Genomic DNA, 18,525 nt, shown 5'->3' with positions numbered 1-18,525 from the left:
GCTACCTCACTCACTTCGCTGAAACTAAAGCTCGCTGAAGGTACGAAATTCTTCGTCGAGAATATCATGCTACGACATGATGCCCCAGAAGTCCTCATCACTGACAAAGGGAGGGCCTTTACAGCAGAGCACAGCCAAGCCATTCTGCAATACAGCCAGACGAGCCACAGGAGGACAACTGCCTACCACCTGCAGGCGAATGGTCTTACAGAGTGTCTGAAGAAGACCCTCACCGACCTCACCAACATGCTATCAATGTACGTCGACCTTGAGCACAAGACGTGGGATGCCATCCTTTCATATGTAACCATGGCTTATAACACGGCAGTGTAAGAAACTATGCAAATCATGCCGTTCAAGCTGCTTATGCACGAAACAATACGACGACTCTTGACGCCATGCTTGCCACAAGTCACAGACGAAGAGAATCTCGACATGCCTATCTCGAGGGTGCTGAAGAAGCCCGACAGCTCACCCACGTGCGCATCAAGGACCAGCAGAGGACCGACAGCAGGCACTACAATTTTCGACGACGCTATGTGGAATACCAGCCTGGTAACCGTGTTTGGGTCTGGACTGTAATACGCGGATGAAGACTTAGTGAGAAACTGTTATGACGCTATTTCGGACCCTACAAGGCCATCTGACGTATTGGCACACTGGACTATGAGCTCGTGCCAGGCAACATTTCGCAATCGCAGTGGCGCCGCACAGAACCTGAAGTTAATTAAGGGAAAATGAGACATCCACCCATTCATAGCAATCGCTACAAAGGAAACCCATATGGGTTCCTTGAAAGAAAAGCCTCGCAATTGAAGAAAAATTCGTCCTGGTCCAAGACTCGAACTCGGGACCACCGTCTTTCCAGGGCAGCCGCTCTACCATCTGAGCTAACCAGGCGGCTAGCAGATGACAGGGCAAAGTCGAATTTGTCAACAACTCAAAGCAAAGGCCAGAGTTTGATGTAACGGTTCTGTGGAAACCAGCGAGGTGGGGAGAATTAATTAATTAAGGGAAAATGAGGCATCCGCCCATTCATATTAATCGCTACAAAGGAAGCCCATATGGGTTCCTCAAAAGAAAAAAACTCGCAATTGAAGAAAAATTCTTCCTGGTCCGGGACTCGAACCTGGGACCACAGCCTTTCGGGGGCAGCCGCTTTACCATCTGAGCTAACCAGATGGCTAGCAGATGGCAGGGTGAAGTCATATTTGTCAACTACTCGAAGAAAAGGCAAGAGTTTGATGTAATGGTTCTGCGGAAACCCACAAGGTGGAGAGAATTAATTAAAGAAAAATGAGACATCCACCCATTAGTAGCAATTGCTACAAAGGAAACCCATGCCCTCTTTCCCCTGTTAACCCACAGGAAACAATCGCAGATATGCTTATTTCATAAGATTTACTACCAGAATGCAGCGCTTCGTCGGCGTGGATTAATCCAGCACCATCCATCACCTCACCTCGTAGAGATCATGCACTTAAGATACATGTGCCTCGCTCTAACGCACTAACACATTCCCAATCATTTTTACTGAAAACATCCAATGAATGGAATGGTCTGCCAGCATCTACTGTTAGCATAAGTAATCCTGCTCAATTTAAAGCTGCTTTAGTTAACTACATCTAAATCATGAAATTTGTTATTTATACATCATGTGACTTTTCTGTTATTGTGTAAACACAATATGTATTTGCAAATTAAGTATGTACGTATATTGATCTATCATTCCTAACTTGTGCATTAAAAAGTGTATCATGAGATTTTTCTGGTGAACTACCATTTCTTTATCCTACCGTTATTTTTCTTGTATTATAAAAGTGTTTATTATGATATGTAATTAGTGAGCTAACATGATTTTTCATTGCTACTAATAATGTGCCTTTTCTGTATAATCTTACTTGGGACCTCTCTTTGTATGTAGCCTCTTCCCTCTAAATGTATACTTACTCTGAGGGTACTGTAAATAAAGTAAATAAATAAATAAATAAATCTGTCGAAAATCTGCACAAAAAGCAACTTGTTGAGTAGATAAGATACCAAACTTAGTCAAACATTTGGTCAATAACTTCTCGGTACTTTTCTTTATTATTTGATGCTACTTCCCTGCCTAGTGTCCTGGGCACTACCACCACTGATCTGGAGGAGTGCTGCATCTGCATGGAGCACAGGCCAGAAGTGACCCTGCCCTGCACACATAGCTACTGCCTGCGATGCATCGAGCAGTGGTGAGTCGGCGGCTGCATCACCAAGCAGCGTGTTTTGCTTTCTCTGCCAGCAGCTGTTGTCAAGAACTATGCGACGTCATCAGTTATACCTAACTGGGGAAAGCAGGGCACTATACTTGTGTTCTCTGGCAGTGAAGCGAAATCATTATTCAAAAGACTAGCGCAAAATAGCAGGGACAAGCAGGAAGACGACAGGACGAGCGCTAAACATCAACTGGTTTTTACTGCGAGCGAAGGTACATATATACATTTCGTTGGTGCATGCGCACACAGGGTTAAAACAGTACAAGCACATTCTAATAAAAATGTGGCAGACTGTTCTGTAAGTACAGTTTTTCTTTTTTGGACAAAGCAAGTGAAGCCGTGCTGACACAGTTATCACCTTCCCTGTCAATGTGATATGCCTCACAAATTTTCTTTTGAATAATGAACACACCAACTAGCCCAGCTTTCTGCCTTGAAGCGAAATCACACAAAAAAAGTAAGGGCACTTCATCCCACATTTCCATCTGCTTTGGTTTACGCTGGGGAACAAGAAAACATAAGCACCATGTTTACAACAGCAAAATAAGACAAAATGGGCCGCTGACTGTTAAATTTGTATTCAGGCAGGAAGAGTGCTAAGAACACAAATGACGGCAAAGACCCACAGAAAACAACACATCATTTTCTGTGTGCCTTTACCTTTGTCCTGGCTCTTAGCGCTGTGCCAGCCCAAATATGCACAACCAACTAGCCAATGTTTTCATGTTAGATTTGACTTGCTTTTCTTTCCTGTGTCTGGTAGAATGTCCAACTTTCACCTGTGGACACTATGCTGATTCAGTTCCAAGAAACTGACAGTGCGGTCCAATGCTGCTGAGCTACTTGGCGAGGTAACACATGCAGAGACTCCACCCCCCCATAGCTTTCCCTTCATTGCCACAGAAAGTTGTGCGTGACTATAGTAGTGGTATTTTTGCAGTGACAAATTATTCACGGTGTTATACATTGCACAGTAAGCACTAGCTGTTCGATTAAATTGTACAGTAAATGCACACCTAAGTAATTACTTAGACAGTGTGTTACAACTGCAGAGAATAAGTTTGTCAGTACTCCGGGCAAGTAAGTGTTTGCTTAGGTATCCAGGAACCCTCTCAACAACTCCATGCAATGCAGCTATAGATTGCATCAGTCTGCCAGAACAGAGAATTGTCTGCCTGTGATATAGCTTGGTGCAACGCCAACTGTTTCATGGTAGAAGTGTCACACAGAGCTCCTTGTCGTCTTTGCTGATTGGCTGACATGACAAACCTATGCTGCTCAGCACTTAGTCGGTAAGATAAGCACCAGATTTCGAGATGTCTGTTGGCAGGTTGCGAAAAAGGAGATGTTGCAGTGTTAAGAAACGGGAATCTACTAGGGTTGGGTTAATACTTCATATTTTCAAATATCCAATCGAATATTAGACTATTCAGTATTCATTTCAGAACGAATATCAAATAGAAAACACACAATTGACAGGTTTGATTTCAGAATAGACATGGCTCATAACCAAACTATAGCAATAATGAAACCACGACCGAGTCACGCTGTCGCCAACTGATTGTTACATTATTGAAGTTTCCAATTCCATATGCTGCCTCGAACAATTTCCAATGCATTACTTTTCTTAGGGTACTTCACAGACTTTTTGGGGGTTACTATCTATTTATTTATGTTTGTATCTAACGGTTTCAGGTCAACCTGGGTTACTGTGTAGTCCATGGTCAAAGTATCAAAGCATTTGGCTGCTGTGCCGAAGGTACACGGTTCAAAACTGACTGTCGGTCGAACTTGAGTCACAGAGTACGTGGCAATATGTACATATGTGCTGCTCTTCAGTGAACCTCTTTCATGCCTACATGGATCGTTGTAGATATGGGACAGGGTGTGCACCGCTTTTCAATGGAACACTTGCCTGGAACACTGGTTATGTGTCCATCATCGGTTTGAGCTGGTCTTCGGTGAACCTTGTTGATGCTGACTTGGGTCACTGGGTATGTCTCAATGGGTGTGTGCTGCTCTGTAATGACGAAAAAAGTTCTTTAAATTTCTCCTGTGCTCGGCGGAATTGAACCCACGTCGCACGAGTACCTCAAGGAGAGCAACCTGACGCCTTACCAGGCTGCACCACAAATGCACTCAGTATATGCTGCTTTTCAATGAACGTCTTTCCTTTCACACCAACGCTTTAGCGAGCTGTGCAATGAATGCACAGGGTATGTGACGCTCTTCAATGAACCCCTCGCCAACTTGGGTCACTGAGTAGGTGACACTCGGTGTGTGGTAAGTGAGGAAACATTTCTGATCATTTGCGCACACCGGTGCACCACGCTTCTTGTCTCGGAGGCCATGCACAAATTTCTCAGCAGTGCCACTAGGTGGCGCAGCATGTTTAAATAGAAGTGCGAGAGAGGAGCCTGGCTGATACAGGATGCGTTTCTCAGCGTTCACATGCACCGGCACACCATACATTTAGACGCCAGATTAAGAAGTTTGCAGGCATGGCATGGCCACAATTAGTACATGACCGGGGTTGTTGGAGAAGTATGGGAGAGGCCTTTGCCCTGCAGTGGGCGTAACCAGGCTGATGATAAGGATGATGTCCTTAGGGAAGCATGAAAGAGAAGTCCCACTGCTCGCACCTCATAGATAAGCTTTTCGACGGTGGCAATATCTTTTGTCGCTACACTTATTCAATGCTAAACAGATAACCGTCGATAGTCATTGTTAGGGGTATTCTGCTTAATTTTTTTCTGATATCATTCGCACACACATCGTTGGAAAACCTGGATTTGGTGCCATTCGAATGTCCCACGTATCCTCGCTTTCCTTGGCGATATCATTTTGGAGTGACCAAACTAGGGTGGCTAGAAGGGGAGGTGTGAATACCGGTGGCGCTTTCCTTCGGGCGCGCGTGACCCCCTTGCGCACCGATACCACCAGGGGGAATGTGGCGCTGCCGCTCGCGGCGGGGGACTCGTAGCCGTGCTGGCCTGCGCCTCCGCTGTCAGTTGGTCTCGGCGCCCCTTTTGGAGTGTTCCTCGCAACAATCCGTAATTCGAGGGCGAGATGCAGCCGGCAGCGAAAAAGAAGACGGAACTTTGTGCCCGGATGTGATACTCGGTGCAAGAAAACCTCAGAAAAGGTATCTCTTCCGTGCCCCTGCCTGCAAACAAGCATTTGCCAAACGGGATCGAGTGGTCCCAATGGTCAGGCCAGGCTCATTGAAGCTATGACGTCGAGGTTCCCTGCAGAAGTCATGAGGTTATTTTAACATAGTTTTTCTCTCAAAATGGTGCATGATTGTTCTCTTTGGTATTTCAGATGGGGCAGCAAGAAAGAGGCCACCCTTGATGAAACTCTTCCGTTTCTTGATGAATGGGAGGCTCACTCCAATGGGCTCGGCTTTCTTAGTAACAGTACTTCTGAGGGGCTGACGATGACCATCCATTCAACAAAACACCTTCTAAAGTACCTTACCGACAATGCTGACATCATGTACATGATGACTTCGAAACTGAGCCAAGACCGCCTGGAGCAATGTTTTGGCGTTGTGAGACAAGCGAGTGGGGCAAACAATCATCCTACCCCACCTCAATTCATTCTAGTCATAAGGTGTGTATACGTGCAAGCTTGGTAAATAGTACCAATGTTTTACAGAAGTTCGGCATGCTTAAGTAACAAATGTTGCTTGCGCACATCCAGGTGTCTTAGTTTCTAGAACCTCACAAGGAGTCCCAAGGACGGCAATGTGTCGTCGGATGTCCTGGAGTTGTTATCTGTTGGAGAGGTGCTGGCTGAACAAGAAAGCCACAGTGAAGACAGCGTGAAGGCTGTGCCAACAGATGCCGTGCAAGTGGCTGTGGACCACCAAAGTTATGTAGAGCACCACAGCGACGCACGGCTTAAAGTTTATTACATTGCAGGTTATGGGGCGAGAAGGCGTGTTTTGCCCACACATTGTGAAGACTGCAAAGCAGCATGTCTTAGTGATAAAGGCAATATCCCCAGAGAACTTCCATCAGAGGCATCCAAAGAGTGGCACCTTGAGGGCCTTTTATATCCCTTAGAATCGTTCTATAAGCTGGCAATGCCCTTGAAAACAAACTCACTCGTTTATTCAGTATAACACCCGCCGTGGTTGCTCAGTGGCTATGGTGTTGGGCTGCTGAGCACGAGGTCGTGGGATCGCATCCCGGCCACGGCGGCCGCATTTTGATGGGGGCGAAATGCGAAAACACCCGTGTCCTTAGATCTAGGTGCACGTTAAAGAATTCCAGGTGGTCACAATTTCCGGAGCCCTCCACTACGGCGTGCCTCATAATAAGAAAATGGTTTTGGCACGTAGAACCCCATAATTTTTAATTCAGTGTAACACGCTGGCATGCCAAAGCTGTGGCCGAGATTTTGCAGTCCATTGGTTAAACATCAAAGATTGGTTGCCTAGACCATTCTGCTACCCTGACAGCCTCAGTTATACGTTTTTATTGCCTCACAGAGATTCACTTTTTGCTTAAAGGTGTCAATCAGCAGAGCAGTGAGAAGAAACGGAAAACACTGAATCCTTGTGTGTTGTAAATCTTTTTCCTCACTTGTAAATAAACGATTTCATGACCAGATCTGTTGCTTCACCGTCTGCAATCATAGTAAATTGCTTATATGAGCGTCAAAATGACATGCTACAGGTCTGCAAGCGCAGACAAAAAGTGGTTTGTAAACACGTCCAGACGTTATCAGGTAATGTCTGCAGTTTACAGGTCTTACGGCACGCATAGGGTGATTGACTGCTAATCTCGAGGACGACGGTCGCATTTTCAGGGAGGCGATAAGCAAGGCACCTGTGCGCCGTATGATGTCAAAAAAAAATTATGGGGTTTTACGTGCCAAAACCACTTTCTGATTATGAGGCACGCCGTAGTGGGGGACTCCGGAAATTTGGACCACCTGGGGTTCTTTAACGTGCACTTAAATCTAAGTACACGGGTGCTTTCGCATTTCGCCCCCATCGAAATGCGGCCGCCGTGGCCCGTATGACGTCAGTGCGCGTTAAAGAAACCGAAGTTGTCGAAATTATTTCGAAGCCCCCACTAGCCCCTAACACTCAAAGCCAGCTCACGAAATGCGCACAGACGAAACGCGTTTGAATCTCGATACAGTGCGAACTGGGCCCTTAAAATTTCGCAGGTGTAACGATGTGGGCTGACATAACATTGTTGTCATGATAAAGATTAATTCTTTGACGCTCGCAGAAAGCGCGCGATACCCGAAACGGGCTCACTTTCCCTTCGGTGGTAGAGATGCAGCCGACGCGAGGCTGGCGAGGCGCTCATTTCGGCTGCGTGCTTACCCCGCCTTGGTCAACAGCGCCGCCCCGCGGCATCGGTGCGCTGTGGGGACACGTTTGCGCCGCCGGTATTCACACCTCCCCTTCTAGCCACCCTAACCAAACTGCAACTTCAGTCACCAGTGCTTGGTGAAGCAGTGCTGAGAAGGCAACAGCAAAGGCAGACTGCTGCCGTGATGAAAATTTACTGAAACCTTCATGAGAGCTTTACTGCTTATCGAGTGGCTCGACATTGGTTGCACCTGAGATAACGCGCACTGAATAAACTGAGCGCTGTAGAACCAGTGTGCAGGTCCATGGGCAACCGAGTTAAATTAGTCAGGAACTACAGCATGCCTTAAAGGGACCCTGAAACGATTTTGACGATTTTCTACAAACGTACTGAGTTGTTAGAGTAGGTCCTTCTGATCATTAACTGACGCATCTAAGTGCTCAGTGTAAAGCGTGTAATTTAGTATAAGGTTTTAAAAATGCACATCACTGCCGATCACAGCACACTGCGCAGCGTAATTTTAAGCCGATCCTACCCCTATGACGGAAATCACCCATATGATGTCAGTGGGGCGAGCTATCCAATTGGCTGACCAGGGCGTGTGATCGATAGTTTTTCCAACTTTATGGTAAACAAATGATGTTCGCAATACAGTCAAACCTCGATATAACGAACCTCAATTTAACGAAATTCCCGAAATAACACACTTTCTATTTTTCCCTATATCTGCCCCCATTGAAAACCATGTATATTTTTTCGCGATTTAACGAGGTCACTTTATACTGTACTTCCGATTTAACGATTTCCTCGCACATCGCACGCACGTACCAGGAGCCTCCTTGACAGGTAGACGAAAACTTTAGCCGGGCATACAGCGCTTTGCATGCGCCCTTAATGCTCAAATTTTCCCGGCGGGCTTCAGTACGTGGAGCAGAACGTGCCGCTGCGCCATCTATCGTGTGCGTATGAAACCAGCAGCGGACTTGCTCCTGTAGTGCTTGACGGAGTGCTTCAGAAGTTCCGGACCGCGTCACGCTATGACGTCACCGGCCTGTAGAAAAGGGAAAGCGCCAAACAGAAGTAAGTTTACGAACAGCGGTCGTTGGACACGTTTTCTCAGTTGGTTACCGTATTTACACGATTGTAAGTCGACCACTTTTTTAAAATTTGAGAGTCTGAAGTTGGGGGGGGTCGACTTACAATCGAAACCAAAACATGGCCCCGCCAAAAAAGCGAGACCAACGGGAGCTACAACGTAGTTACAATTTTTATTTATTTATTTATTTTATTTACAAATACTGCTGTCTCAGTTCTGAGACATAGCAGGAGTGAGTACAGAGTAACAAAAAAAAAAAAATACAATTTCAAGTACTTTTAACAAAATTCACCAGAATACTAGAAAACATTACCAGAATGCATAATTACACAATTCTTTTTCAAAATCCTCAGTACCGAGTCTGCGCAGAGACCCATCAAGTTTATTCCATAAATCCACCGTCCGTGGAAAGAAGGAAAACTTAAAAGAATCAATATTCGACCTGAAGGGCACAATGTTCAGGGGATCAGATCGTCGAGTACAGCGTGCTGAAGCTGCAACAAAAGAAATCGGCACCAGAACACTCAAGCCGGTGTGAACTATCTTATGAAGAAGGATAACGCGATCAGAATTACGCCGATGTTCGAGAGATTGCAGCGTTAAAACGTGTGCATGCGAAGTAGGCGAGAATTGCCGGTCATAGCGACAAAAAATGAACCTAATTGCTCTTTTTTGGACAGATTCTAACATAGCTATGTCGTGCTTGAGGTGAGGTGACCAAACAACCGATGCATATTCTAGTATGGGCCTGACCAAAGTTTTGTACGCAGTCAATTTGCATTCTCTTGTTGAGTTGCTTAACGTGCGCTGGAGATACCAAAGTTTTCGACGAGCCTTATTGCAGATCATTTCAACATGCTTGCGCCATTTTAAATTTGACGCTAGAGTTACACCGAGGTACTTAAACTCCGTAACATGTACTAGACCGACTCCGTCGTTAGTATAAGTAAAAGAAAGGGGTTGTTTCTTGTTTGAAAAGGTCATGGCCACAGTCTTCTTTAAGTTAATAGACATTTGCCAGGTTTCACTCCAGTTACAAAACAATGAAAAAACGTTATTTAGCGCAACCTGATCATGAGCATCAGAGATTGTGTTGTAGATTACGCAGTCGTCTGCATACATTCTAAGTTTAACTTGAGTATCGCCAATGATTTCTGCCATGTCATTTATGAAAATAATGAACAAAAGCGGCCCCAGCACCGAGCCTTGCGGCACCCCAGATGTAATCTGTACCTCAGACGACTTCGCGTGGTTATACGTAACAAACTGAGAGCGCGACCGTAAGTAATCAGCTATCCAATCAACCAGCTTGCTGTCACCAAAATATGTACGAAGTTTAACTAAAAGCTTAGCATGGCAAACTAAATCGAAGGCCTTAGAATAGTCAATAAATATGGCATCAAGCTGTCCTCGGCTGTTAAGGGAAGATGCAATGTCATGCGTAAATTCAAGCAACTGCGTAACAGTGGAATAGCCAGCACGAAAACCGTGCTGCGATTGGGAAAGAATATTGTTGGCATTTAGGTATTCCACAATGTGCTTGTGAATAATGTGCTCCAAGAGTTTCGAGCTGGTGGAAAGTAAAGATATTGGCCTATAATTCGGTATTATTTGTTTGTTTCCCGATTTTAATACGGGCACGACATTAGCCAATTTCCACAGCCGGGGCACTGTTGTAGAGTCTATTGATTTTTTAAATATTATAGTCAGATAGCTTGCGCACCATTCCGAGTACCTCTTTAGGAACATATTTGGAATGCCGTCTGGGCCTGGGCTTTTCGTTACATCAAGTTTTAATATGAGGTTATGTACTCCAGAGGAGGTTACATCAGGATTTGGAAGAGAGGGCAGATTGCGGCACGCGGAAAATGGAGGATTGGTGCCATTATCGGTAGAAAAAAGAGATTCGAAGAAGTTGTTGAAGGCGTTGGCTATAGTTTCAGATTGGGAGCAGGATTGGTCATTAACAATAAAGGAAGAAGGTAGAGACGATGCAGGACTAATCGATCTCCAGAACCTAGATGGGTTTTTTTTCATAAATGTAGCCAATGTATTATTAAAGTAAAAGCTCTTAGCCTCTTGCATTTTCGCTCTTAATTTAGACTTCAACGTGTTGAAGAAAGAAGCATTGTTCTTACACTCGGAACGGCTTCGCTTACGCAGCCGCTTAATGCGACGAGTGAGCTGAATTATCTCCCTATTATACCAAGGGTGTCTTTGGTTCCGTTTAATACATCTTTGGGGCACGTACTTTGACAGGCATTCATGTACAATGTCACAAAATTTAAGGAGCAACGTGTCTACATTGTGCAGTTCACTACAGTGTTGGAAGTCATCAAAAGTTGAGGCTAAAGTGTCAAGTACGGAAGTATCGTCAGCTGCAGAAAAGTTCAAAACGGTTGTGAATGCAGGTCTTAGTCGAGGGCACACTAAGTTCAAGGCAATTTCAACTGCTTTGTGGTCAGATAAGCCTTCGGTGACTTCACATTTAACTCCATGCGATAAGAGTTGTTGGTTTACAAATACAAGGTCTAATATTGAGTTTTCGCGCGTTACGAAATCCACAAGTTGAGTTAACCCAAATGAAATAACCAGGTCGATCAGGGAAGCACAAAGCGCCCTATCACGGCCAGTTGGGGTAAGTGTGCTCCAGTTAATGCATGGGAGATTGAAATCCCCTGCTAACAATAGTTTGCAACCACACAGCTTGTTACTAATAAGGTACTCATTGATAGCAGGAAAAATATCGTCGGAGTTCGGAGGGCGATAAATAACACCAACAACTATTACAATACCTCTGCTGTATACTTTGCACCAAATAGCCTCAATGCCAGGAAGTTCAGGTAATAAAGAAAATTTAAGGCTTGTTTTAATGAGAACTGCCACACCACCACCACGGCCAACTTCTCTGTCCTTCCGAAGTAGTGAATAACCGGGAGGCGAAATTTCGATATCAATAACAGATTCATGTAACCAAGTCTCTGTAAGACAGACAATTGATGGGCTGTGGCTTTCCACCAAACAATTGAGAGCTTCAACTTTGTTGAGTACACTCCTCGCATTTACATTGAGGACAGTTATATTCTGCTCGCAGCGTCAGTCAACACGAGCCGAAGCAGTATTAGCCGAAGCTCTATTCCTGCCAGTCGCTTTTGCAGAAGCCGATTTCACGGGAGCCGAAGGCACAGAGGCTGACACCGTTGAAGGCGAGCGCGCTGAAGCCTGAACAATGACATTCTTATCAGTGTCCCACATGTAACGAACACCATCAATCGTGAGTGTGTCATGTTTAAGTCTATATTTACCAGCATTCTTGCGCATATCTTGCGAATTCTGCCACAGCGCTCTACGTGCCATCCGTACACGTGCAGAGTAGTCCTCGTTTATGTATATATTAGTCCCCTTAAGTTTCCGGGCGTTGTTCAATATAGCAACCTTTGTTCTGAAATCCAGTAATTTAATGATTACTGGCCGAGGTTTATCCTTTCTTTCAACTCCAAGCCTGTGGCAACGCTCTATGTCGTCACATTTTACACCGAGTTTAACTGATACAAGTTCCAATACAGATTTAAGCAGATCATCAGCCGACTCGGAAGGCTTCTCACGCAAGCCATGAATAACCAAATTGTTTTTTCGGAGTCGATTTTCTAAGTCATCGTTCTGACGATCTAGCTTGTCTACTAGTTTTTGAAGCGCACCGACGGTGTGCTCCAGTTCGCTTACACGTGGTGCAATGTTTGACATAGTCGCCGCCATTTGCTCAACATTTTTTAGACGACTATCAAAGGATGCAACCGTTTCAGATAGGCTAGCTATATCTTGGCTGATGCGGGCCTGCCCATCCAGCAGTTGCGACAGCATTTCGTCCACATTTGGTCCAGGATTGGTCTCAACGTCACCGCAAAGTAACAGCAATGACATTTTTAGGCAATGCACCAATTCTTTCAAAACGGCAGTACAATTCAGAGGGTCCGGCAGCAGCAGCAAACAACGATTATCACTTCTGTAACATTTACAATTGTATGTTACCTGCAAGATGAAACAGACGTGCTTGAAACGGGCGTTCGCCATGCCGCCACCGGACCCACTGAAGTAGTGATCCCACGGAGCTGCTCTTATAGCCTTGGGCATCCATGCTGCCAGCGCCACCTTTGTACCATGACGTGTGCGGTTGAGATAGTTGTTCATAGGCACGCTGATGGACGGAAAATCCATCTCCGGAACAGCAGCGCATCCCTGCGCAGGCGCAGATGGAACACCACTGTCGGTTTGGGCGCTGCTCGATCGCGGTAGGAGCCTGTGCGGCGTGTCGTTTGCAGGATCTCGTAGCAGAACATCGGGACTACTGGTGATAGCGGCAATCTGCAAGATGAAACAGACGTGCTTGAAACGGGCGTTCGCCATGCCGCCACCGGACCCACTTTGCTCTATGGCCCTACCCGTATCTTTTCGCTATCCCACGTGTTTGTTCGCTTTTCGGAAGGGTTTTTCAACATTTTTGAGAGTTTTACTCTGCATGCAACACTCATGGGGGATGTCAATAGTTGATGGAAGCGCTGCTGTTCCCATTTGCGGCGGCACCGTCAGAACGGCGGCACTTGCGGGCAGTATCGGTAGTTGATGGAAGAGCAGACACCGCTCGTGGGTACCTTTCTCTGTTAAAAGGCATTGGCATTGGTTGGATGCATTCCATTTGACTGCCGGCTACATGCTACTTCTATGCTTCCCCAGTCGCCATGAGTGCTCCAGGCCAACTAATTGTTCGGCACTCGTTCACAGCAGCGTTCAAGAGGGCTGCCATCCTTTACGCCGAAGAAACAAATCGCAAATGGGTGGTGCCAGAGTGGCGACTGCAGCGAAGCGAAATTTTCACCTGGGACGGCAAGTGAGAAATTTCCCACGTGCCGGAGTCTGGACGCTTTCCGGAGCTGTAGGCTAAGCTTGCGGCGTACGTCGCTGAAATGCGTAATAGCTATACCGAAGCAAATCATGGATGCGCTGGATTTCTTACGCACGTATGCGGGCGCGCACTCGCGAGAGCAAGCCTTAGCAGCCCTGTCAACCTACGAGCGCCTTATAACCCTGACGCTTATTAAAAAGCGGCAGATGAAGCAGACGGAGTTCTTCGCTTCCACCTGAGTTGCATAGAATTGCTCTGCGGGAAGTTAAATAAAATATTGCAGCGTTCATGAATCAACGTCGTCATTGCTTTACTGAGCGCGGTATCATCCGATGGCTGCGAGCGTTAAGCGCTCTAATGGTAAGTGGTGGCCTCATGGATCCACCAAGTTAATACTACTTTCAATTTTCTTCGAAAGAATATTCAAGTGGATAGCTCTGGTATGTGCATAATTTTTTTTCTTTGCACCACGGGTTGCCATGTCTTCATGAAAGGATTTTTATTGTTTTTTTTAGTGATGACAAATCATGATGATGATAGCACTGATGGCCACATCTAGTGGTAGCTATGAGCACCAGGCGCGGCGCTTGCTGCAGACCTGCTCTTCACCGTACGCGTAATGGAGAAAAATGCATTCGTACCCGCTGGCTATTGGGCATCACGCCCTTGGTTGTGTTATTAGTTCTGGGGTTTATTGGCTATATTTGTAATCTTGCTGTCTACAAGGTGACATATGCCAGGAGTGTTCCAAGAACCTGCATCTTTATTTGGAATGCTGAAACATGCGAACCTCGACTTAACGAAACTCGCGATTTAACGAAATTTTCAGCTGCAAATTGGACTTAGTTATATTGAGGTTTGACTGTAGTTGGAATGTTACTTATTTTGTTTTTATAAAAGGAAAGTAACATAAAGGGAATGCACAAGAACAATTTACACTCAAGTACAACAAGTACACTTAAGCACTTCCGGCGCACAGAAAGTGTCGTCTGCTTGTGTTACAATGTGCTCCATCTTTGACGAGAGCTCTGCCGTCAGTGTCGGTCTGTCTTTTTGCAAGCGCTATGATTTGACTTTGTTGCGTTGTGGACTACAAACGTAGCGACTAGCGATATGTCAAGCTGCGACATCGTGTCCCCTTGCAAGCGAGTAGACGAGCGGACTGGCTACAACGCATCAGACTGCCACTATCCGATCGGCGCCAGGATTTGCGCAATTGTGGCCGCCACTTTACACCGGAAGATCACTAACGCAATAGCGTTTTGCGAGTCCGGTGTTAGGGTAAACGCAAGCACAAGGGAACAGGGCCTGGCCATGTCCCCTTGCGTGTCGTTTCATGGGACGAACAGAAGTGCAAATGTGAATGGTCTGCATGGTGCAGCCACCTGGTGGTATAGAGCTCAACCAGACACAGTAGCAGTAACAAAATGTGCTGTTCTTTGCTGCTGGTGTAAATTTTTCACAGGAGTGTAATCGTTAACACGTTGTTTTTGTAAATTTTTAAAATGTTTTACACTTGGTCAGAGCAATATTAGCTCTTTCTTCGGCTGGTTAAGCTCTGCGCCAACGGGTGGCTGGACTGTGAAGACCGATCAGGCAGCTCACATACGTCTACGCTAAAGTTCCTTCATCAGCTTGAGTTTACGCCTCAAGCCATTAGTCGAAACGCCCAGCTCGCCTGTGGTTACCGGAATACCAGACACGTTCGGCGCTGCGTCAGAATGCTCGCAACGCATGCTGCTGCAATAGCTCTCGCTTGGGGTCGATGTCCAAGCGGCTAGCGGAGAGGTTTCGCGCGGGCGAGGGTGGTCTCCAAAACAACCGAAAGTGGACGATGTGATGTCGCATCGTGATGCAGAACCAGTGAAGGCACAGCTTAGCCCCGATCACTCGGCAAACAAGTTGAGGAGGAAAAGCATGGCTAGGGACGAGGGTAACTTGTAATCACTTGTAGCTCCATTAATACGTAACGCTTCACTTAAATTGTGGTGCGAATGTTCTACTTAAGCTGTACCCTACGTGTCTACAAAATTTGTCCGAACCGTTTCAGGGGCCCTTTAAGTTTTGTCTGTGTGCTTACTGGACTGAATGGGTTAAGTAGAAAACACCGAGCCTTAACTGCCGAAACCCCACAGTTGGCACAGTGAAGGTCACATATGACATACATACATTGTGGCGACATGCGGTGGACAAATGTGCAATGCCCAGTGTACACCATCGTCATTAAATTCAAGTTATAAGGAATCACAACACTGTGCAAAAGTTAGCAAAAAATTTTTCTGTAAGTAAATTTTACTTCAACCCTTCATTGTTGGGTTTTTTCGGAAGTGATGCACCCTCAGTGTTCGTTTTTTTTCCTGGGTATTATAAAAAGAACAAAACTGTTTATGTTTGGTTATTATGCATAAGGGAAAAAGAAACGACACGGATAATGCCAAATACCTTCTTGATACAGTCCTCACGTACCTCTCTCCTTTTCCTATCTTCTACCTAGTTTCGTTTTTGTGTACACACTTCTGCGATAGCACCGCTGTGTCAGGGTCAGATTTGAATGTGGTCGAAGTAGTCTCTTCCTCGGATGACAAGCGGTCATCTTCAGATTCTGAGCTTGGTTCACATCCAGAGTTGGAAGAGCCAATTAATAGTTGAAGGTCCCGCATGAGCACCCATCTCAGAACGACCACTCTTAAGGAAGGAGCACTTTCATGTATTTATACTCGGCTAGACAAAGCAAAGAGAGCAACAGATAAAAGATACCACTGAGGGCGGAGCCATCCTGGAGGAAGCACACCATAGAAAGGAGCACCGGTGTCACCGGAAAGGAGGCGCCCTGTAACGAAGGCAGTGGGCAACAAAAAAAAAATTTTTTTTTTGGTATCTTCTCATTACTCCTATTAATTTATTTCCTGATTGCCTTTACGCCTGCAATACTGCATGATGGTATGGGCATTCCCTCACTTTTCGTTTCATTTTTGTCTTTACTGATTGCACAAAATAAAAAGCCATACTGCTGGCATGCTTGACTTGGGTATTGAACTAGAATTTTCGCTTGAAAATATCTGCATAATAGCAAAGAAAATAAACCTGCCATCTACGCAAGTAAGGCGCTCCCTCTCCCCTCGCTCTCTTTTTTTTCTTTAGCTTTTTCAACTTCTGGCTATTGTGTGAAGGCTTTATGCAAGGACCACAACTATTCACTTCGAGATACAAATGCCGGTCCCTTATTTTTTATTCACCAGTATGCTTGGTCACTTCGTGCCCAGTTGTGCCTTTATGCGTGTGCCACCGTACATGACAATGTTTTGGCCAAGTGCCTTCACAACTGCATGGTCGCTATGCATGATAGTGTCTATAGCAACTGCAGTTTGGTCCATAACAGCAGATAGTAGTTTCTTTTTGACTCGGTGCCTGCGTTAGCAGCAAGCCTTCATAACTGGACAGTACTTTTCTTTGGCATAAAAAGGTCGTTAAAAATGAAAATGCCTCTCTCCTGACGCATCTTGATGATCTAGAAGATCACTCCCATCATGATAACTTAAGAGGAAGCTTTAGCTTGAGTGCTCCTATCTAAATACATGTAAAAGGAGAATTCGTTTTTCTTGGCAACCGTTGCAACAAATTTGACGAGGTTTGCTGCATTTAAAAGAAAAACTTAAAGTGTAGTGACTGTTGGTTTCGAATTTTCGAGTTAGCTCGTGAATTTTTTAATTAATAATTGGCAAAAATTGAACATTTTCAAAAAACGAAACTATCAAGTTTACAACTCTGTAACCCAGCAACGAAAAATTATAATGCAATTCTGTCAATTGCATCGAATAGTACATCTAAAGCGGACAAAATTTATATGTTACACAGGAATATGGAAATATAGCTTTTGCAGAACCCTTGTAAATAGCGTAACAAATTCACGTAAGATGTAAAATTACATATCAAATTTGTCCGCTTTGAATGATGTAATGGATGCTGTTTACAGAACTGCGATATCTTTTCTTGATGCAGAGCTATGAATTTGTAAACTTCGTGCTTCTATTTTTTTCAAACTGTCGAATATTTGAAAATGTTTTTAACAAAACGCAAGCCCTAAATCGAAATTCCGCTTCCAACAGACACTAGAATTTAACCTTCTCTCTCAAATGCAACAAATTTCATTAAAATTGGTCCAGGAGTTATCTCAGAAAAACGTTTTTGCATTTTACATGTATTTGAATAGGCCGCATTGGAGTTGGGCCCGAGCTAAAGCTTCCGCTTAATATTTTATAGTATTTCTGACAATCCATCAAAAACATCGGTGCAGTCCAACATCGGTGCAGTCCAAAATATTGCTGCTTGACCTTCATCTTAAGTTTGAGGACCCCGAGAATACGGTATGTAGAGCCCGCAGACTTGGCTCCTACACTGCTAATAAGAGTCATCCAATTAAAATTAAGTTTTCTTGCTTTAAACTAAGGGGCAAAATTCTGGCACCAAAAATTAACCTGAAATCTGCAGGGGTGTCTGTGGACGATGATTTTTGCTGGGCAACGCTCCAGTCTAGGAAAAAGGTATATTAGATTTTGCTAAGGCCAACCATACTCACTATAGCTAAACAAGCTATTTTTGAACAAGAAATTCTACATTTGCTGTTCTATCATTGATAATGTATGCAGAGCTGGCATGCCACGTGAAGCATGTTCTTCAGTTCGGTCACGTCAAGCCATCAAAGAAAACAGTTCAACGTAACCACCACGTGCGCAAAGGAATAACAGCATATCAGTTTTTTTCACTAACATGCAAAGCGTGCTAAATAAATATTCTGCATTGTCCTCACTAACTGATTCGTGTGCTGCTGACATCGTATGTCTCACCAAAATGTGATGCTCTGCTAAGGTAAAGAGCTGCGAAATTTTTCATTGGGAAAAACAGTATTTGTGTCATTGCTATGATCACAATATGTGATCAGTT

General features: G+C 44.9%; 1 protein-coding gene across 5 annotated transcripts in view; it reads left to right on the top strand.

Moving 5' to 3' along the window:
* The window catches only part of LOC142580199 (RING finger protein 141-like), a 253,897-nt gene that overhangs the window by 196,268 nt on the left and 39,104 nt on the right, over positions 1-18,525 (top strand). For 4 of the 5 annotated variants that reach the window (XM_075691085.1, XM_075691086.1, XM_075691082.1 and 1 more), the window contains one exon: positions 2,115-2,228. The exons of the other annotated variant lie outside the window; for it this stretch is intronic. In XM_075691085.1, coding sequence (XP_075547200.1) covers positions 2,115-2,228 — 114 coding nt within the window. The remainder of the gene's footprint in view (positions 1-2,114; positions 2,229-18,525) is intronic. 5 annotated transcript variants of the gene reach the window in all.

The sequence above is a fragment of the Dermacentor variabilis genome, chromosome 4 (assembly GCF_050947875.1).
Source record: "Dermacentor variabilis isolate Ectoservices chromosome 4, ASM5094787v1, whole genome shotgun sequence".
NCBI lineage: Eukaryota > Metazoa > Arthropoda > Arachnida > Ixodida > Ixodidae > Dermacentor > Dermacentor variabilis.
This window is presented reverse-complemented; position numbering and strand designations above follow the sequence as displayed.